General features: G+C 37.9%; 1 protein-coding gene across 3 annotated transcripts in view; it reads right to left on the bottom strand.

Moving 5' to 3' along the window:
• LOC132097508 (PDZ and LIM domain protein 2-like) overlaps positions 1–23,052 on the bottom strand; it is a 64,357-nt gene that overhangs the window by 2,850 nt on the left and 38,455 nt on the right. For all 3 annotated transcript variants that reach the window (XM_059503259.1, XM_059503260.1, XM_059503258.1), the window contains exons 7-9: positions 4,015–4,133; positions 1,051–1,190; positions 695–806 (exon numbers count right to left, since the gene is read on the bottom strand). In XM_059503259.1, the coding sequence (XP_059359242.1) occupies positions 695–806; positions 1,051–1,190; positions 4,015–4,133 (371 nt within the window). The remainder of the gene's footprint in view (positions 1–694; positions 807–1,050; positions 1,191–4,014; positions 4,134–23,052) is intronic.

Genomic DNA, 23,052 nt, shown 5'->3' with positions numbered 1-23,052 from the left:
AATTGTGAGATGTAAACTCATAGTTGTGAGAAAGAAAGTCAGAACTGAGATAAGTCGCAATTACATTTTTTATTTCTTATTCAGTGGCGGAAAATGGCTTCCATAACAATGAAGCAACTGTTCATCGGGTACTTAAATCACAAAACATTATAATCAATAGAAATTAATGTTAGCATGTTGCTAAGCTAACAACATAGTTGTTCTTAAGCACAGAAATAGAGTACACAAATTTTAGGTAAACTATTTTTTCCCCCACCAAGGTCATCGTAAGACACTTTAGTTGGATACTTTACTGAAGTACTAGTACAACAAATTAGAAAGTGGTCAAAAGGTGTTGCCTTTTTGAGCAATTCTCTTGTTGGAGAGCATCTAACGTTCCTTAAAATGCTGTCTAGGTAGACAGTTCACTAGGTTTTGAAACAGCTGGTTTGGTGAAGGATTGGTGAAGTGTTTATCTCACCTAATGAAGGTGTTGATGTGAAATTCTCAGGGTAATAGAATACGAATGAATACCCACTGAGATGATTTCATCTCAATGGTACTCAATCATCAACTTAAATGAATGCAAGAGATGATGAGACAACTCTTCCTTAAAGGCTAAACAACACTTTCATCAAGTTACCGGCTCATTAACTTCTTATGCAATCCCAGCATGCCTGTGCAGAGACTGAGGGATTTGGGCGTTTTTTCTTACACAATACTGGTGCCGCATTTTTCACAGGTGTGGTATTTCTGCCCACCAGAAACCGGGGACGTGGTCTTGGAGGGGCTTGGAGACAACTTGCTTGGAAACTGGATGGCGGCCTCTGTGAAAACAAATAAAACCTTCAGCGCCTGGAGCAACATCCTTTTGCTTCCACCCCCACCCTCATCATCTGTCAACAGCACACCTTCACCTGTAGCAGTTTCTAATGGACGTTTAACGTTCTTTAAGAAGCTAGTGTGTGCTTAATGGTTTGGCACCACAGTCTCCAATGTCTGTAAACCGAAAGTGGACCAGACTTTATACATTGACTGAAAAACCTTGTTGTGAGACATCTGAAGTCTCACCTTTCTCATCAGCCTCCAGCACCTCCTGCAGCATCTTGAAGGTGTTGGACTGGCGAGGAGCCGCACGGGATTCTTTGTTCTCCTGAATCATCTTGTACACCTCGGAGTCTCTGTCAAACCTCTGCATGGCAAAGTCCAAACTGAAAGAGAGGGAAATTTAAATTTGACGCCACCTGAAAAAAACAGCACTCAAGGAACAAAAGACAATCTAAAAGTGATGAAGGGCCTCAGGTAATCGATCTCTGGGTTATATTAAAAACATATACTCACACTAGTGTAATATAGGGTTTTATAGCAAAAAAGAGAGATATGATTACAGATGCCTTTAAGGCAAAACTAAAAAATACTTTGTGAAATGAGATGTTTGAATGGTCTTATGCTCTTATGGCAACTTCTAATGTCATTATGGATTATGTCTGCTATGTTATTTTGAGTATAAAGATTAAAAATACATTAAAACATTAAAAATAGATTTCAAATAGCCGTAGACTAAGCCTTTCTACATTACTAGATAGCCAAGAGCTCTGTACTAACTTAAGTGAATAACCTAAAATGTGGATTTGAGTCATCCCGGCCTGGTAAATCTCAAAAATGTGATATTTCCATCATATGGAATATTAGTATTTTCCATTTTTTCTCTCCGTTGTTGTTCCCCTCGCTCCTCTGGTTAGCCCTACTCTGTCTGAATACAACAATTAGCAGACAGTACTTGTATGGGAAAGGAAAGATTGAAGAGAGCGGGGTTTTGAGAAACTTAAATCAGGTTAATGAGCTGATTAGAGTGCAGTTACAGTAGCCGTCCAGCGGGAGGTTAACAGCTGCATTTTTATGCACCGTCATAAACACAGAGCTTTCTCTCACACAAGCATCCTATTACTGCTTTACACCTATTGGGGCATTGCCATACAGCCTGGAGGAAAAATACAGGCATATGAGAGTAATTAACATTTTAACCTGCTCTTATAACTTTTAATAAACGAAGACAGACTCTTACTGTACATTATTGGATGTATAACAAATGACATGCAGTGCATTTAAATGTAGATCACAGTGAGGTGAGGCCTTTTCTTTTTGAGTGAGCATACTTGTTCAGAACTGACAAACCAACAATAATTATTTTATTCCTAAATGAAGGCATGAGGAACATATTACCAGATCCTTTCTGGCGCAGTGGCCTTGTGATAGTTTGCTGGTGTGGTTTGTTGCCAAAACACATGCCATCAGGATTTCTGCTGTGTACAAAGGCCACGACATGCACTAAGAAATGATTAACCGATAGCCAAAACTATCAAACAGAACTCTCGACCTGATTTGCAGCGTAAAACATAGGGTGGAGAATGACACAATCAGAGATTGAGGGTTTGATTGAGTTTCTGGGTGTGGTTGTCACCAGAAACCCACATGACAGCATGCATGTCATATCATAGCTGACACGACTGTTTGAGTGTGTGCAGGACAAAAAGTGCATTTCTGTAACTCGTCCAAAACAGAAAATGAAAAAGTAAGAAGCATTTGGAATAGCCATTACTGAAAAAAAGCATTTAAAGCCACTATAAATCTCCAAATAAATGGTATGTTCACTATCTGCACAAAGGCTGTTCAATGAGACAAGCTTCAAATTGAAACCAGACAGAGTTTGAGTTTCCCCTCAAAACTCTCCAGCACCTCTCAGTTCCCCCACAGGGCTGTTGTACTCAAATCACCGGACATAAAACAACATTTTTATGGGTGCGACGCCTCCAATGAGACCAAAGAGTAGGATATCGAACAGGGGAGCATAGTGGGCCCATTGTGAAAGGACCTGGTTGTCCCCTCCTGCTGTAATGGATATGCATGTTTATCCCTCCGTATACTGTAAATGTGCCATTTACTGAGGTGAAGTCGATATAAATTATCGAAACATGCATAGAAAGAACTTTCCATCCATCTTCAACCGCCCCCCCCCCCCCCCCCCTCACAGCTTAACTATGATTACAATGTTGCTAAACAGGCTTCAGATGGAGCCGTGAAAACAGTCGACACAGCATCATTACATTACAGCGCTGAGAACAGAGCGCAGTGCAGGGCTCACATTACAATATTTCCTCTCCCCCCCCAAACTAGCTTGTCATTGCTTGGTAAGTTCGAGGAAGATGCCTGAAAAGTTTGGACTTACCTCAAGAGCAAACAAAGACAAATTCCTATCCAACTAGTTCAACTCTTGTTGGAACAACAACAGAGCCTACGGTGACAACTGCACACACAGAGATATAAGAAAGTTTAGAGATTCAGTCTGAAAGGTGCGAGTTTAGCCTGCCTCGTATTGGTTGACAGCCGAAAAAGAGGCGTGGCTGATCATTTTTGACATTTTCTTACTGGATGAGCAAGGAGGAGGTGGGGTCATGGGTGTGTAGAAGAGGGAAGAAGGGTGCAGAAATTAGGAGCAGAAATTATATAATCCTTTTCTAGAAATCAAGACAAAATGAAAAAAGAAAAAGAAAAGAATGCCATGTTTTGACTCATTTAGACATCTGACATAAAGAGCCAAAATAAATCTCTTCTGAGAACTGTTCAAAGAACAGAATCTAAATGACATCACATTACAGAATCTCACAGCTGTACAGATATGTTCATGTAAAAATCTATCAGTGGAAGCAAAAAAATAAACTGTAGGGTTATATGCATTAATTCAGCGCCACTTACTAAAAAAATGCATAAAAAAACAAGCAATTAATCGTGTCACCAGAAATAACTTTATATCTGTCTGTTCTCTAGAACCGCTTTTTGTAATGTTTATTCTATTATTTACTGGCCTGCATCAATAATGTCAAATCAAATAATGTGAATTGTTTCCATTTTGGGATTAAAAATACATGTAGTTTGCTTACATGACATAAATATGCAATTCATTTTATTAGAAATTAATTTAATCTGTCATTCGATTAAAAATGCAGCAGCATCTGTTCAAGACAAGTGTATATATACCTGCGTCGAGGAGAAATAGGCACCTCTCGTTCTATGGGGCTGTGTGGAGAGTATCGTCCAGGTGGAGTTGGAGTCCGACTGGACACGGAGTTACTGCGGAAATCCACGGAAGAGATCTCCTACAGAACACACAAAACACAGCACATCAGTTTCAAAGAGAGAGAATAATGCAGTCTGTAGTGTTAGCTGTATCAACCCTAAGTGTGTGTGTGTGTGTGCGTGCACAAATCCCAGGATCTTCCCACAGTCTCATACCCCACGCTGAGACACCTGCAGTTGCTTAGAGATGTCTGGGGTTGAGAAACCTTGTGTTTGTGTGAGCACAGTCTATAGGCCAGAAATACTCCCACCCTTTCATTTTAATAATGAAAAAAAAAAAAGATATTACCAAGGTATTTGGAGTGCAATGTGTAACCAGCATCAGAAAGTGGATTTCATCAAGAGTAGATCATTCAGCAGGACAAATGATCTTATAAAGAAACAGGAGGGGTTGAAAATACAATGCTAGACTATTTTTAAGTGGCCAGCAATCAATCCAGATCTATATTCCAATGAAAATCAATAGAGAATATTCCAGCTCATACCAGAACAGAAGGACAGTTTGAACATTGGGGAAGGCATTTAAAATTATGATGGGAGCGAAGCATGACAGAACTTTTCTTCTGTATTGTGACATATCCGAGAGAATACTTTGACACTTTTCATTCCTTGTTATACCATTAAATTTAAATGATTTTTGGGGGGGATCAAAATACATGTTTATAGCATTCACATTGTGTGTAAATGCAACTTAACTGTTTTCCCCCTCTCTAAACGATGCAATTTTGACCTGTGTAACCTATAGATTTTACTAGTGCTGTCAAATGATTAATCATGATAAAAGTTTTTGTTTACATAACATATATAAGAGTACTGTTTATATTTACATTTATTATATTTACATTTATGCATTTAGCAGACATCTTTATCCAAAGCGACTTACAGTGCCTTCAGGCTATAAATCTTTATTTTTTTTTACCAGTATGTGTGTTCCCTGGGAATCGAACCCACAACCTTTTGCGCTGCTAACGCATTTATTTATTAATGTATATATAAATACACACAGAAATGCATTCAGATCTGAGAGAGAGACTTTGTACAGACAAATTCTCCATTGGTTCTCTCATGTAACATGGTTTTATAAACTTTTAAATGACTTCCAAAAATAATATATGTGGACAAAGACAACAGGGATGAAGAAGTGATTGTCAGATGCTTAGACTATGAGACACACTCCCAACACCTCATGGCTTTCCTCATACATCAGTACGAAACTAGATGAAAAAATTATTCCTAATTCTAACTAAAGCTGGAAGTATCCAGACCTGTCATCATCTCAGCTGCTCTGAGTGTCCGGATTATCTTTGACTGTGATTTTAGCTGGATTCTTGGCCATAGAGAGCCCGAATACAATCGATTTCACATTCATTCTACATTTACATGAGGAGCAGCTGTGCGGAGAGTGTTTTGTGTCAGTCTTGGGAGTTCCTGATGGCCGTGCATATCTGCTGGAGCTGCTGGGAAAGAGATGAGAGTGATGGAGAAGGCATGCTAACAGATGTTTGGCCCTAATGCTGATGAATGGTGTCCTGGGCAGCACTTCTGACACCAGCCGAACTAAATAGACGAGTCTGTTCCCAGGCCAGCTCCAAACGACAACTTCCATCTGGGGCTTTTTGGCTCCAATCAATCAAATTTCACAAAAGTGCAGCCAAGAGCATTTCCGCCCACTTGAAGCAATTATCAGCTGCTGTGATGATCAGTTTCACTGCTGGAAAAATGTGGCCAGTAAACACTAGAGCAATCTCAACTCTACAAATTCACATTCAAAAGTTTCCTAAACACATTTAGCATTTATTATGAACAGGGAGAACTGGGGTAAGCTGTGCCACTTTCTGTCAGCTCTTGTTTAGTCATGGGGAACGTGATATTTGAAATAAATAAAACATAGAGGGATAGAAAAAAAAATCAATTTATATGCATTTCCATTTGCAGTCAGAAAAAGAGCATTATATTTCGGTGAAACAATTTGTGTAATTAAATATTTGTAATTAATATAGTTTATAATGAATGCCACTATAATGTATGTTTTATATTTTTATTTTTTGTTCTGTATACCATTAAACTTAAATAATTTGTTGTTAAGCGAGGGGGGAAATGTGTTTATTGCATTTGTAATGTTGTAAAGTTTTTTTTTTTCCTCCCTCAACAATGCAATTTTGACCTGGTACGACTTATTTTTACTGTACTTTCGAGAAATATTTCCACTAATTATGTTAAGAAAAAATAAACTTCATTAAAAATGACTGCACAAAATAAAAGATGTGTCTTTTTTATATGTCTTTAAATGTGTTTATTTTAATCTATGTAGTGATTATTAACCAAATTAGTTTTTACAACTAGGACATTTTTTAAAAACTGCATAAAAAAATACCAGGTTTATATAACAATGAAAAACATTGCCAGCCAGTTTTATATGAGGAGCCCTTTCTGCATGTGTTAATATGACAAACTTTGTATCCCTTACTTCTTTTACAAGTGATGGAAGAAGGGAAAAATGCAGGCAGAGAGGTGTATATTAAGAATCCGGCCACTAGGGAGAGACATACACAAACTAAACCTCAGTCTTACGAAGGAGAGCACAATGCTGACATCCTTTGACACTGTTATGGTTTTTATGAGTAATGCACTCATTGCTCTCAACTTTTTTCTATTGCAAAATATGGATCAGTTTATTTGGATAACTTGTAAGAAGGAAAGTGCACTTTTCCCTCGATCCAAACAAAAGTTTCCTGTAGTCTAAACTTGTGCTGGATGGCAATGATGGCATCCAGGCTTTCAAAAGAACTTCATGGAAAAGTTCACAAGTTCTTGCATTTGTATATCCATAGTTTCACATTGTTTTGATTTCTACTCAGGATTTTATCATTGTAACCATTTTCTAGTGACTTCATTCATTTCAATGCTCATAAGTCTTAATTGGTCCAAGGAGACACAGCAAGCAAACAGGTGCATTTATTTATTTTTAATGATTAAACTTAGAATCTTTACCAGGTAGATAATAAAACAGATTTGCATTGATTATGGGACTAGAACGAGATCTAGTGCAACTACCGAGATCACAGAAACATGTTAAATGAGTTAATATTCTAACATCACGTCTTAACTCTCAGTATTATTGCCCATCAACCCTATCTGTTTGTTTCTTCCTTGTTACATAATTTCCAATCCGTCATCTGTGATTAGTTAGCCATTAGGTTAACCATATTCAATTGCCCAAATCTACCCTAAATCAAATGATTCAGTCTACTTGAAATCAAGCAAATCAATGTTGCTTTCTTAACACAAACTGACAAGCCTGGCATTTAGAAAGGGAGTTTCCCCTCACACACACCCAGGAACAAATCTCTGGCCATGGACAGTGCCAAGGGCTTCTCCATCACAAACCGGCACAGGCCAAGGATAAACTAGTCCAGTGTGTTGATGTAGGACTGCCACGAGGAAATGGACAAACGATTTAACACTCAAGTTAAAAAATAAAAAATAAGTGGTGTTCGGATTCCCATGGCAAAACACATCACCATGATGCTGGATGAGTTGCCAGGGTGTTACTGTGCAGTTGTCAAGCTGTTATGAATGGGTTTGTACCATGTTGCCACAACATATGTGGAAGGTTTCTACACTGTTCACTCTGGTGCCTACATATGGCTCTTCTTCAATGTACACCATTTCTCTCCCCATTCTGGCATCAGCCAAATTATACATTTAAGTTTAATTGAAAAAAAAAAACTGTAACAGGTATTAAAAGAGCACAATTTATACAAACACAATCTTAAATAAAACCAAACTAACAAATCAACAGTCAAAACAAATTAACAGTCGAATCTGTCTAACCACAACTTCACAATGAACAAATTATTACTGCACTTCTCACAATAACATAAAAGATTTCCAACGATGTGTTCTGCATGTTTAGGCTGTCAGTCATAATAAAATTTGAAATCCAAAGTTCTGTCACTGAATCTGATATAATGGCATCATCACATGTCACAGCTGAGTGATGTTTTGAACTTTAAAACATACAAATCCTGTACGTAGCACTGGGGAGAGAGAGCAATCAAGCTTCGGTTTGGATCGAGCAACTGAATCAAGTGTGAAAACACCCTAAAACAGTGAACCTCAAATATATTGTAAAATGGTTACAAAAACAGTCCATGGAACAGTCCAGGGAACGCGGTCAAAATCCAGTGATGGGACACTTCACACCTGTCCGCCATCATTGACTGATGGAGGAAAGCTGAAAAACTTGGATCTGGTGAAAAGAGGAAGAATTTCTTCCAGGCCTTAGGTAGATGTAGAAGACAAGATTACCTCCCAAACAGTGTTAGACACAAATGAGCCGCTCCGGGCCTGCAGCACTAACTCATTGAGCTGGCAAAACTTCTAGACGCAGTACCCATCAACAGCACAGTTAAGATCTAGACAAGCTCGCCAGGAATGCTGTCGAACCCAAACAAGAGCATAATGGGAGAAACAAACAGTCTCAGACATGGGGGCTAAAGGAAGAGACTGTAAGCAGAAGACGGCTTCTGCTATTCCATTAATTGACTTGAAAACGACCTTGACTGTCCGGTGACCAATGAAACGCAGTGTAAATCCAAACAGGTCAATCACTTTTGTGCTTGACCATTTATAGTGTTGAAGTGATGTTTTACTGGGAAAGGGATGCATTCCCTTCTTGCCCTCTGTGTATGTGTGTGTGTGTGTGTGTGTGGATGTAAGCTGTGTTTGTGTTGGACTGAGCTTATGAGAAGGAAAGGAAAGGAAGTCAATGTGCAATCACATGCTTTTCCTCAAAGCCCAAACACACACATACTCCAGTCTTTCCTCTGGCTGGCACAGGTCACTACGGCTGATTAGCTTTCATCTGTACCGTAATCAAGACCTCTAAACATCCTCGGGACAGCACTGCACATACACAAACGCTATCTACAAGACCACTTTGGATTTAAAAGTGATGAACGCACAGATTGGCTGCTTGTGATGACTCAAAATGGTGATGATTAGCTCATGAATATTAATAAAGTCATGCACAAATAATTTTACAAATTAGAACTTTCCAAAAATCATGTAGACAACAATGGGAACCTATAAACCTTGTTTTTTTTAGTTTAGTTTTTCGTCTGAGGTGAAGAACGTCAATTTGTGTGATTTTACATTTAGATATCTTTTCATATTGATGTCTAATACCATGTTACCACAGTAACCAATGTCTTAAATGTACAAAAATAGCCATATACCTAAAAATATCTGTGGTTTTGATGAAAACGATGGTTGCCATACCAATTTTTTCTTGTTAATTTAAAGAACATGTAGGCGTTAAAGTTACATTTTTATTTTTTTTAATAATGCAATTTTGATAATTACAGAAATATAAAAGTATTCATGTCAGGGGCAGCAAGGGAGGCAGTGTCTCCTTTAAATAGAGTAAAAAAATTGTAGTGTGAAAAAAAAACAAATATTATAAAGTGTATAAATAACTTGTTTTTCTAAAGAATCAGCAACACAAGGTAAAGTTACAGCAGGAGTTGGCATCTGTCTCGCCTCCCCTGAGCCCACTGAGTTTTAACAGACCCCCTACTTTACTGAGGGTGGGGGGGGTGTAATTGAGAATGAATGGGGGAAAGTCACATAAGAGGAGCCAATTTCTCCATTGCGATATGGCTGGTTATGATCGGCTGTGACATGCATTTGAGTGCATTCGGGAATCAGTCTGAATGAACAATATAATGGTGGTACTGGGAAAATTTATTTAAAAAAAGTAAATAAACAACTCATACACTACTTGGTTACATCAAAATAAGAGTTGAAATGGCCTGAAAACGTGACCTGTGTTTTTAGTGAGTAATCAGCTTGGGGAAATTTACAGTAAATCTCTGCGTCTGTGACCATTATTTACAGAGCTTTGATAAATGATGAATAGTTAAAAGGATGAATATTAAAAACAACAACTGAATAGAAGTTAATACTGAAAATAAGTTATAAAAATTATTAATAATAATAATAAAATAATTGTGACTGCCTTGAGTTATTATGGAATAAATGTAAAAAGCTTAAACTTGAGACTGATACTTGGCTTTCATAAACAAAATATAGATTACACTGTTAATGTAAAATAAAAATAGCATAACAATAAAAAAGCATAAAATAAAATAGCATAGAATTTCTCTCTCTCTCTTTCTGATAAGTAATGTTTATTTAATAAAGAAAATATGACATGGACATGCATTTATATTTGATTTAAAAAAATAAAAAAAATAAAACAAAACTGAGAACTTTGCCTCATTTCAGAACAACTCTGATTTACATTGCATTTTCAAACTGAATTCATTATATATGTTTTGGTATTTCTTTTGTCTATTGTAGGGGACACAAGGACAGGCTCTTTTTGTAACTGAAAGCTGGGACTGACTTACATGCAGATGCTATATTTAGCTTTTCAAGTTCTCATTCATTTTTCTGTGAGTGGTCCATCTCCCCCTTATTATACAGTCTCTGCTATTTCCATTCAAAAATGTGATGGTTTCATTACCCAAAGCTACTCACCATATTAGTGTTTTTTATAGTGACGTGCCACGTGTTTGTTTAGGATAATAATGTCATCAAACCGCACTCATGGTGCCAGGGATTTTGATTTACCAGCCTTGCGACACATTCATGAGCATGGTGACTCCCTCCCACACGCAAGCCATAACAATTCAGTTTGGGGCTTCCCACCGCATGATTCATTTGGTGTGGTGCATATGGCATGACTACTGTATGTATCAGAGGACGCAGTGGAACACTGAGCACTTTGAGTTTAGGCACCAGGGTCCAATGCACTCACTGCAGCCAAACCTTCAGCAGAGCTTTGTGAAGATGCAAAGAGTTCGGTCTAAGCAGTGAAGATCTTTTGCATGGTGGGCGTTTCAAAAGCTCTTAAGAACATGTGGGGGGGTTGAACCTACATACTTTGGTTCACCCACCCAAATCTTTAACCCTAAGCTGCATCACACTGATCTGAAAAACATTCAAATGAGGAAAACAAGACCTTTGAGAGCATGACATCACCACCGGCTGCAAGTAACATTCATTTACCTCCGGGAAAGATCATCACAAGATGAATGGAGAAACAGATCCTGATATAAAGAGGATTTCAGTGTTTATTAATCAGTGCTCGCTGTGGGAACGGGGATATCCTCTACTGACAATGATTAGCAGGGCAAATATCTTCATAAATCACTGGTCAAAACAGATGGGAAAATGGGAGCTTTGAGATTTCCTGGTAATTTCATTGATCCACCTCTTCTGGAAATGAATTATACTTGCACGTGTCCTCAGATCATCCTGATGTAACAGTTTTATTAAGCATGTGAAATGTTTTTAGAAAATCTACATCTAGTAAAAAATAGATAAAGTCTCTAGTCACTTTTCAAAACGTTCCATTTTGGTACCTTAAAGGTACATATTAGTACCTAAATGGTACATATTAGTGTACCTTATAAAAATGTACTACCCCAGTGAAGGATTTTGTATATTTTTTGTGAGAACGCAGGGGGGCCAAAATTCTTAAGGGGCCAAAACAAGTATTAAAATAAACTAAAACAACTGAATTCTCCCCTCAACAACGTTTGCTCCCCCTCTCTTGAAGAACCGGTACTCCCAATGTATATGACGAAGCCTAATTTTATAAAAAAAAGCGTGACTTCTACACCTTGAAAGAAATTCTATGAATTGATAAAACTACTGCAATCCTCTGCTATTTAATCTACATAAAATATTTCAATATAGTTATTGACAATGGGGAGTCAAAAATATTGAGAGCCACTAAGCTAGAAGATAAATGCCAAATAAATTGGACCAGTGGCATAGAATGGAAAAAGTAGGCTTTCCAGAAAATTCAAAAATAGGATGCGTATGAGTCCAATACACCCTGCTGTCTCCTTGAACTAATTTAGACCATCATCAACAGGCAGATACAAAACATGTGACTGTGATCTCATTCAGATGTGTATGATCTGCATGTGAGTGTGATGTAGAAACGCACATTTACTGAAAGTACATCAGATGCAGACGTTCAGCATGTGTAGACAAACACTTATTTGGTAGACCTCTTTAATGAAACAGGCCCCTGAAGACCTTGATTAGCTGGATCAGGTGTTTTTGATTAGGGTTGGAAGAGCAAAACTCTGCAGAATTGTGGCCTTCCAGGAATTGAGTTTGAGACCAATGGTTTATGGTGTGGTGGCCGCTCTGTGCCAAAAAGTCCAGGGCCACTTTTTAGCCCCAGTCTGGGTAAAGCTCTACTTTTTGGGGGGTAGACACTGCTATTTGGAAGCAAAAAACATTTTAAAATCACGAATGGCTAGAAAATTCATAAAGATAAAAAAAAAAAAAATGAAGTTATTCAATTATGGAATTTTATTATTGGCAAGGGTTTTATTTAATTAAAATATTGGGTCTCCTGGTTTCTGTAAATAAATAAAAAACAAAGTTGAAAATGAATAGCTTTGTCATTAAAGCAGAAGTACCAGAAATATCATTGGAGTTCTTTAAATATATAGTCTTTGACTGAGGGCCCTTGGAGTCAAAAAGGTTAAGGGGTTTTGGTTCAAGCAAAGTGCAGACGTGGACCAATTTTAACCAGAGTAAAATGTGACAGATACCATGTTGAACATTAGGTGCTGAATGAAGCGCAGGGTTCAAAACACTCCAAACACAGACCACTCCGTAAGCTAAGTTTTTCCGTAATGTGAAGCTTGTTTTACAGTCTACACATTCAGAAATAAATACTGCCAGCAGACTAAAGCGTCCTGCTGTAAACGAGGTGAACCGGGACATTTGCGTTTGTGTGGGCAGAAACTATGTTACACGGAAAATCGCCAGGAGAGCAATGCCAAAGGCAAAGGCAACTCCTCTGAGAATGCCACAAGGAATTCAGGTTGTTCATGTGCAAACGGTGGTCGTAACCAGCGCTACCTAATAAAGTAGCCTCCGAGTGCATCGCATGCTGGACAATACGAGCACACGTTTCTGTTCTAATGAAGAGTGTGAAAGCACTCCAACTGTAGCTGGGAATCAAACTCATTAGGCATCTGGCATTCAATAAGACCTTGTAAAAGCTGTGAACCTCATCATGAAGATTATTACAGCCCCAAACCCACATCTCACATTTGAATCTAGACCCACAAAGCGGTAAACTGAGGGACAAAAACAGTCGCCACAGTCACCACTACTTACCATGTTTGACTGTCCTCTCAAATGAGAAGTTGATCTTTTTTCCAGCCATTTTTCTTGTTTTAGACTCTTTCATGTATGAAATGCTTCATAAGCAAGTGATAGAAGCTTGAAGCATGTTAAATGTCAGTTTAGTGTCATGACATGTACATTAAAGTGTGTACATTCAGAACAGAGGGACCTGACTGGTCCTGAAGGTTGAAATAATACACATTTTGTATGATATAAATGCTAATTCACCATTATCCCAGAGAAAAGAGGGCATGCGTCCAAAAAGAGGAATGATCTGATGTGTGGTCTACTACAGCATGAAGGATGAGGAGGAAAGAAAAGACTGAAGAAAAACATCAAGTCATTCAATTAAAGCCGGAAGTCTGGCCTGGCGGCTGAGAGAGGCTCTGTATCACTCATGCTAATAGAGATAATCAGCTCCATCTAAACAGCCCAAACAGAGTTTATGGAGTAATTAGTGAGCTTAATAAACCACTGCTTGATAGGAGCCACCTGGATGAACTGTGTCTCCTCTTCTCTGAACTCAGTATAACTGGGCCTTTATGGGTTAACGTCACAAATACATTTTTTTTTTTTCAAACACTGAACATTTTTCCTTGTTTTCTTCAATTCTTATTAAGCGTTATTAATGATGTCTCTTGTCATTATAATCACTTTATTGTCATTCTTACTGAAGATGGCCTGTTCTTGTTGGTCACTCCCTGAGACAACTGCTTGTGCATTACCAAGTTCACTTTTATGATTTTTTAATAAAAAAAAAAAATAAAGCCTTAAACCACTTTTCACAATCTCTGGTTAAATGTATTTGGTCATCCCATCCTCTCAAGTGGAATAAGTGCAATTTATACTATGGTGGAAATGACATTTGAAACATTTTTTTTTGGATTAAAATCCAATCTCTTTTTGCATAATTAGACAAAATTACAATTATTTCACTGTGGGAAAATATACCTTATTTTCTAAGTTTTAGGGGTTCCCACGGTAAAAAAAAAAAAAAAAACATTTAAAAGGCGTAAAATGTTATCAAATATTCTTTGTTTTATTTATAAGAAAATTCTTTATTTTATTATTATTATTTACAATTTATGAGTGAAAACTTTCAAAGCCAATTTTTATTTTCTAATGTAGTTCAGTGCACAAGACTTTCAAAGTCTCTCTATTGACCATGAGTGTAGATGAATGTATTGGATGTGCACACTACCTAGTGGGCCAAGTGTTGTCTGTGTGGACACGTACTGCATGGTCTGTGGCAACATTTTAGACTGCTCTTACGCCAAAAATTATGTAATGCAGACTGTCTGTAAACCATCATATACTTTTGGCTTTATAAATGACATACAATTTAAAAAAGTGCCTTAAGGTGAGACCTGATGTCTTCCCAGAAAAAGAAGAAAGAGGACTGAAACAACCCGAGCGAATGTCAGTGATTTTAATAAAAACTTTTGGTGATGTGCCTCTTTAAATTTTTGATTGAATAATATTTCAAGTCTGATGTGAGCAAGAACAAGATTCTTGGTTACCTTGACATTGACGATGTTGCACACCATTCAGGGCTATTCAGTAAAAAGGCAATAAAAATCAACAGGCTCAATTTCTGTACAGGCAAAAGCTGCATCATAAACCCTGGCAGGTTTGGGTCTTTTAAGATCAGTTGCCACGGAACGGTACGGTGACTCCGTGGTTTATATGGTGATAAACCTCTATAATTATCAATAGCAATCAACTAATAATATCTAACACACTTGCCAAGTTGAACACAGAGCCCCCATGTTTTTAAGTCCAACTTGAAATAGCACTTTGTCCCTCTGGAGCATATGAGAAAGTGAGAAAATGGAAGAGAGGTGGGAGGGCAAGACAATGATTTTAGTCTGTGCCCCGAAATAGCAAATCTTCTTAAATCTTCCTCGAGGAGCAGTCTAAGAAAGAGAGGAAGCTGATGGGAAAGAAACTTGTTTTGAGGCTGGAACAGCAACTGGTGGGCCATGTGCTGCAGGCCAAGCCTTTATTTGTGTTCTGAGGCAGAGACCGCAAGTGAGCCACACCCCCGAGTGAGTGAACTCACACGCAAGCACGGCGGATGATCTGCCATCACCGAGCACTAAATAGAGGAGAACCCACATTTATAAGAGCAGGGCCGCTCCACCCAGCTCAACTCATTGAGAGAGGGGGGAAGAAAAGAGAGATCAAACAAAATGAGCATGACGTCAATGTAGAAGTGACATTTTATTTAAAAATAATCTAAAATACTAAATAAAACAAAGCCTTTACAGACATTAAAGAATATAAACATGTATTTTAGTTCCCCTCACTCCACAACAAGCATGCAATATGGCAGATCAAGTCCCCCTTCTAAATATTATTGTCATATACAGGTCCTTCTCAAAAAATTAGCATATTGTGATAAAGTTCATTATTTTCCATAATGTAATGATAAAAATTAAACTTTCATATATTTTAGATTCATTGCACACCAACTGAAATATTTCAGGTCTTTTATTGTTTTAATACTGATGATTTTGGCATACAGCTAATGAAAACCCAAAATTCCTATCTCAAAAAATTAGCATATCATGAAAAGGTTCTCTAAACGAGCTATTAATCTAATCATCTGAATTAACTAATTAACTCTAAACACCTGCAAAAGATTCCTGAGGCTTTTAAAATCTCCCAGCCTGGTTCATTACTTAAAACCGCAATTATGGGTAAGACTGCTGACCAGAAGGCCATCATTGACACCCTCAAGCAAGACGGTAAGACACAGAAAGAAATTTCTGAACGAATAGGCTTTTCCCAGAGTGCTGTATCAAGGCACCTCAGTGGGAAGTCTGTGGGAAGGAAAAAGTGTGGCAAAAAACGCTGCACATCGAGAAGAGCTGACCGGACCCTGAGGAAGATTGTGGAGAAGGACCGATTCCAGAACTTGGGGGACCTGCGGAAGCAGTGGACTGAGTCTGGAGTAGAAACATCCAGAGCCACCATGCACAGGCGTGTGCAGGAAATGGGCTACAGAGAAGCAGCACTGGACTGTTGCTCAGTGGTCCAAAGTACTTTTTTCGGATGAAAGCAAATTTTGCATGTCATTCGGAAATCAAGGTGCCAGAGTCTGGAGGAAGACTGGGGAGAAGGAAATGCCAAAATGCCTGAAGTCCAGTGTCAAGTACCCACAGTCAGTGATGGTCTGGGGTGCCATGTCAGCTGCTGGTGTTGGTCCACTGTGTTTTATCAAGGGCAGGGTCAATGCAGCTAGTTATCAGGAGATTTTGGAGCACTTCATGCTTCCATCTGCTGAAAAGCTTTATGGAGATGAAGATTTCATTTTTCAGCACCTGCTCACAGTGCCAAAACCACTGGTAAATGGTTTACTGACCATGGTATTACTGTGCTCAATTGGCCTGCCAACTCTCCTGACCTGAACCCCATAGAGAATCTGTGGGATATTGTGAAGAGAAAGTTGAGAGACGCAAGACCCAACACTCTGGATGAGCTTAAGGCCGCTATCGAAGCATCCTGGGCCTCCATAACACCTCAGCAGTGCCACAGGCTGATTGCCTCCATGCCACGCCGCATTGAAGCAGTCATTTCTGCAAAAGGATTCCTGACCAAGTATTGAGTGCATAACTGAACATAATTATTTGAAAGTTGACTTTCTTTGTATTAAAAACACTTTTCTTTTATTGGTCGGATGAAATATTTTTTGCTATATTATATATATATTATTTAAATTTTGGGTTTTCATGAGCTGTATGCCAAAATCATCAGTATTAAAACAATAAAAGACCTGAAATATTTCAGTTGGTGTGCAATGAATCTAAAATATATGAAAGTTAAATTTTTATCATTACATTATGGAAAATAATGAACTATCACAATAAGCTAATATTTTGAGAAGGACCTGTATGGTCTGATGAAGAACCTAAAACACCCATGGAAGACTAAAGGTTCTTTACAGTGAAAAAAAATTTCTTTAGATATTAAAATGTTCTTTACACTAAAGGCGGTTTAGTTCAAGACAGCAGACAAAAACAGTTATTCGAATCACTAAACATGTAAAAGTTCACTTCAATAGTGAACAAAGTTGCACTGACGAGTTTAACCCTCTGGAGTCGATTAGCGCGTATACGCGTTATGAGGCATTTTCTCCTGATAACCCCGATAAATTACACTTTTGGTGTGGAACCCCTTAAGTAAAAGATAGAAAGGTTCTTTGGGGAGCCAAGAACTGTTCTTCTATGGCATCGCTGTGAAAACTCTCTTTTGGAAGCTCTTCGAAACATTGCCAAGCTACGAAACATGTTATCTGTTTCTGATGCAGAAAAGCTAGTTCATGCATTCATGACCTCTAGACTGGATGCACTTCTAGGTGGTTGTCCTGCTTCGTCAATAAACAAGCTACAGGTAATCCAAAATGCAGCAGCTAGAGTCCTTACGAGGTCAAGAAAATATGATCATATTACCCCAATTTTACAGTCTCTGCACTGGCTACCTATTAAGTTCCGTATCAGTTACAAATTATCATTACTTACCTATAAGGCCCTAAATGGTTTAGTTCCTGCGTACCTAACTAGCCTTCTACCACGCTACAATCCATCACGCTCCCTAAGGTCACAAAACGCTGGACTTTTGGTAGTTCCTAGGATAGCAAAGTCCACTAAAGGAGGTAGAGCTTTCTCAGATTTGGCTCCCAAACTCTGGAATAGCCTTCCTGATAATGTTCGGGGTTCAGACACACTCTCTCTGTTTAAATCTAGATTAAAAACACATCTCTTTCGCTGAGCATACGAATAATGTATCTTTTAAATTGTGAGTGTAGTTGCATCTGATCAAATGTGCATTTTTATTCTTTAGCTTGGGTTAAACTAATTTTACTTTGTTGGATCAGCAGCTATGCTAATGATGTCTCTATTTTGTTTCTATGTTTTGCCATGGGATTTACATCCCGTGGTAACTAGGATTTACACAAGCTCCAGTCTGGATCCAGAACACCTGAGAAGAGATGATGCTGACCCTCAGAGGACCCCAGATGATCCTAACCTTGAATCAACAAACAGAACTAACAATTATTGCTACATGTGTGACTGTATCATATAATAACTATTAATTAATAATATTGATAGTTCATCGTCTAGCTGACTACGTCTTGTATTATTATTATTATTTTTTATTTTTTCTAAAATCCTGTCAAACGTGCACAAACTACTAGCTACTACTACATATTGTAGAAACATAATTTTCTCTAAAGTTGCTTTGTAACGATTTGTATTGTAAAAAGCGGTCTACACAAACTTTAATTGAATAAACTTGAATTAAATTGAATTTATTTTTAAGAGTGTAAAGAACCTAATTATTTCATGGATGTTAAAGGTTCTTTACAGAACAATGACAATAAAAGAGCCTTTATTTTTAAGATTGCAAGTACTGGCTATGATCTTAAGAATATCACTGATGCATATGTATTTAAACGATACCAAGATTAGACCACTTTAGTCAAGTTCTTTATACTGTAGCTTATATTGCTGCTATTTCTGAACATAGCTTCATCAATTTTTAACCACATTAAATTAGCTTGCAGCTTGGAAAGTAGTTTGAAAGCATCTTACTAAATTGCAGTTCATGCACAGGTACCAGCTTGCTGTATTGCTTATTTATATCTGAACCCTTAAGTCCTTTCACAGGATGAGGCCTGCCTCTATGGCAACCCTCAGCAACCACAAAACGGTCATCACAGGCAACCCAGCTTGGCGATCGTGCACTAATAGCAATGGAGGAGGGATTGATCCGTTGCCAAAGCCACTCTTAGGTTTGGCTGCACATCCCTCTCCCAAGAGCAGCACAATCAGCATGGGCATATCCTTAAGGACTGAACACGCTTCTCTCCTCCCACTGTTTTCCTCCTCAATGTGTCTGTGCAATAAACATGAATATTCCCAGATGACAGCTCGAGGAAGATGAGGAAAGGTGTTAGGCTGAGGAGAGATGGTCGAAAGTACTTGACATACCAGCCAACAATTTATTGATCGTATGCTTTATATTTTACACAAATACGGTAAAATGTGGTCCAAACGACAACTAGTCACTAGATTTGTCAGTGTTTACAAGGTTCATGACACTTCCTCTATTCTATACTAGAAAGTAAACTTGATAACCATAAGTACAGGTTAGGTTAACCCCAAAATGTTATATAAGTTGCAAAAGTTGACCAAACTTTAGCCATGTTTCAAAACCTAGTAAGCTAAACTAAATCACTTCACAGTTTAGGGGGAAAATAAGCCTTTTCACCATTTACAAAACAACATCTTAATTAATGGGGGAATCCTAAAATTCAAAAACTGCTCACTGAATTTGCAATTAAATTACATATTTCAAATCAGCAACACATTCTGAAAATAACTGCCCCATGAATGTTGTTTCTTTTGCTCAATTAGCGTTTAAAATTCTTATTTTTTTTAGGCTAGACCAGTCAATGCACATGTGCAGTCATATCGCTCTTAAGACTGTGCATGCGAATTGGCAGGTCCAGCCTCAGGTTTCTTTGGTAACCGGAGCTTCTAACAGCCGCTGCAGTGATGCAATCAGCAATTGGCTCTTTTATTTAGAAGGCGTGACTATTTCGCCATATTGTTTGTGTTGGAGTTTCTTCCATTCATAAGTATGGGAGTGAAACATCTTTGTATTTCTAGTCTTTGATTCCATGTACGAAAAACCATGAAATGCATTATTAGTCCATTTTCTAAGGATTTACGATATATCAAATCCATTTAAATTATCATAAAGCATAATGCTACTGTGGATTCACAAATGCTACGATTCAGTTAAAGGTGCATTGTGTAATATTTAGGAGGATCTACTGACAGAAAACTATGTTTTCAGAGGTGTATAAAGACCTTACATAATGAACTGCTATGTTTTTATTACCTTAGAATGAGCAATTAATATCTACGTACACCGCGGGTCCCCTTACATGGAAGTCACCACCATGTTTCTACAGTAGCCCTTAAAAAAAAAAAGCAGAGCGCATTTCATCACTATGTTGTTCTTGTGAATAAAACACTGACACAATGATGAACAAGTAAAAATAATATTCAAAATAACATATCGATTTATTGAATAATTAAGTACATTTAATTCCTTAATTTACCTTTGTTAAGACACCTAATTGCTGGCTACTCTCTGCTGTCTCAGACTATGACATCTTAGTCCTGTATCGGCCACCGTAGCTTCTCTAAAAGGAGACGTGAACTGGGGACTGAGACGTTGGTTGCAATTCGCAACCTGATCTCTAGGTGCCGCTAAAATTTACACACTGCACCTTTAAATATGCAATGCAGGTTTAATACACAGTATGTGCTTTGATTTAATGATATAGATTCAGGCAGGTTTACTGAATAGAAACAGCTCTTTGTGTGACTGTCACTTTCATAGTTTTTTTTTAAAAGTATGTACTTCACTTGCATTTAAAGCTTATTTAAAAAAAAAAGATTAAGTTTGATTTATAGAGTACTTTCAACATTCAGTTCAAAACTCAGACCTACACTACAGCTGCACAGCGCCGCTCTGCTTATGTGGGCAACATGAACACGGTAACCTGGCGATACGGATGCCAAAATAAATACACAAAATGGGCCTAAGAGTGCTGTAGCTATTATATTCAAGCTCCTGGAAAAAAAAATCGGCTAGCACAGGAAGTGGATTCAAAAGCACTTTGTGCAGTCTTTCAACAGAAACATGATCAGGCTTCCTCCTTCCATCCATTACAACCCTTCTCCGATGTGTCTCACACGTCACTTTCTCATCGTCTATCACCCTGTCACAGAGTGTTGGAGAAGGCGAAGAGGGAAAGAGAGCAACAGAGAGAGATGAGGAGGAGAGGAGACTGGTACAATGGCCGTCTCTGTGCCTGTATGGCTGCCAGGACACGAGGAGGCAGGAGTGGAGGGTCTGACCAAACCGAGCAGTGTAGAAAGGCAAAAGAGAGAGAGAGAGTGAAAATCAGAGACAGCGGGCGGGATGAATAAGCCCTCCTCAGCCCATCTCCACCAGGCTCAGCCATACAAGGACGGGCCTGTGCTTTAGAAGGGCGAGAAAACCAACACCACACACCTCGGATGCTCTGCATCAGAGCCCTTATTGTACACGCCACTTTTCCCAGGATACCCTACACCCCCTAAAGCAGGACTAATGGATATGCCTAGTATCTTTTCCTCTCTTAGGTCACTCTCTGGAGACTATACCTCTACCTAAACTACACTTTACAAAAATCACAGAGGACCATTCAAGGAAAAAGACCTCCTGCACCAGGCACAACGGGCGTATAGATGTGTGTATACACGGGTATGAACGTGACAGACGGTGTTGTGGAGCAACTAACTAAAAGTAGAGACCCTACCAACCTAAGTTTCTCAGTAGTGTGACAGTAGCTCAGTTGTTTAAAGTGAACTCAAGTGAATTCAGGTATCACAAAATCTTAAATGCACAAAAAGATAATAGGTATTCATTGAGATTTGCTAAAGATTACATGTAACAGTGTTTATATGAGTGTTTTCTTTATAAAAAAAAAAACGGCCATATACATAAAAAAAATAACTAGAAAAAATATATTCTCAATATAAAAATATAAAAATCTCTAATGTGCCCTTTTTACAGACTGTGATGAGGCATTTTCTAAACACAGAGTTCATTTATAAACCCACACTCTTTTTTTCTTACCTTGGCATTAAATGAGAAATCTCTGAACACCACAGTAAATCTCTTGATAATCTTTCCTCTTTTGTAAAGTCATGGAAATGTTTCCTTGGATTTTCTTTCATTTGCTATTAGAGGTGTATGGGGAAATTAAGTTATATTTGTTGTTCCTGTTCACCATGATAGAAGTGTACACAACTATGATGACTTTGGCTTCTTAGAACACTAAAAATGTAAAAAGGGTCAATATTGGTTGATAAATTAAATGGCATGATATATTAGGCATCCCTAATCCTGAGAATTTCAATTACTTAACGGTTCAGTTATCATTCTTTTAGTTCTTTTAGACATTTTTATTAGTGGCTACATAAATGAAATCCATCAATAGACTTTATAATTTTATAATGTGTTTATGTGTGTTTATAATTGTAAAACACATTATTTTTGTTTAAAATTACTGATCAAACCTATATTTTGTTACATTGCCAATTAATAGTAGTATAACAAACACTGTCAGATTTTAGCATTTTATTTTAAAATTAAAAATGTGAAGTACTGTTTCCAAATAAATAATTTAATTGGCATGCATGTACCCCCTCAAATACAGCTGATTGCTACTATGACTCTAATTTTAATATAAATGTTATATAAATAAACTACTATGATTCTGATTTTAATATAAATGTGTTTTATTGTACTGTAGCAGAATTGTAGAATTTAGCTTGTAGCTTGTCAAGCTATGGTTTCAAAGAGTCAGGCGCAGTGGTTTACGTCCATCCAAACAATACCTGATGAGTTCTGGGAACATGCATGTACTTGTAAGTACAGAGAAAAGAAAACTCATTTTTGAGAGCACATTGTGCTTTCCATTAATCTCTAAAGCTAAACCACACAAAAAAAAGAGCAATCATGCCACACAATTCGAAAATAATGTGTGGAGGCTGTTGGAAAGGGCACCACACATACACATGCACATCCTTAAGATGACATCATGCCAAGAATCTCTATGTTAAGAGTAAAAGAATGCAAGCG

Source organism: Carassius carassius, chromosome 21 (assembly GCF_963082965.1).
Source record: "Carassius carassius chromosome 21, fCarCar2.1, whole genome shotgun sequence".
Lineage (NCBI taxonomy): Eukaryota > Metazoa > Chordata > Actinopteri > Cypriniformes > Cyprinidae > Carassius > Carassius carassius.
The sequence above is the reverse complement of the archived record's forward strand: the minus strand, read 5'-3'. Positions and strand labels throughout refer to the sequence as shown.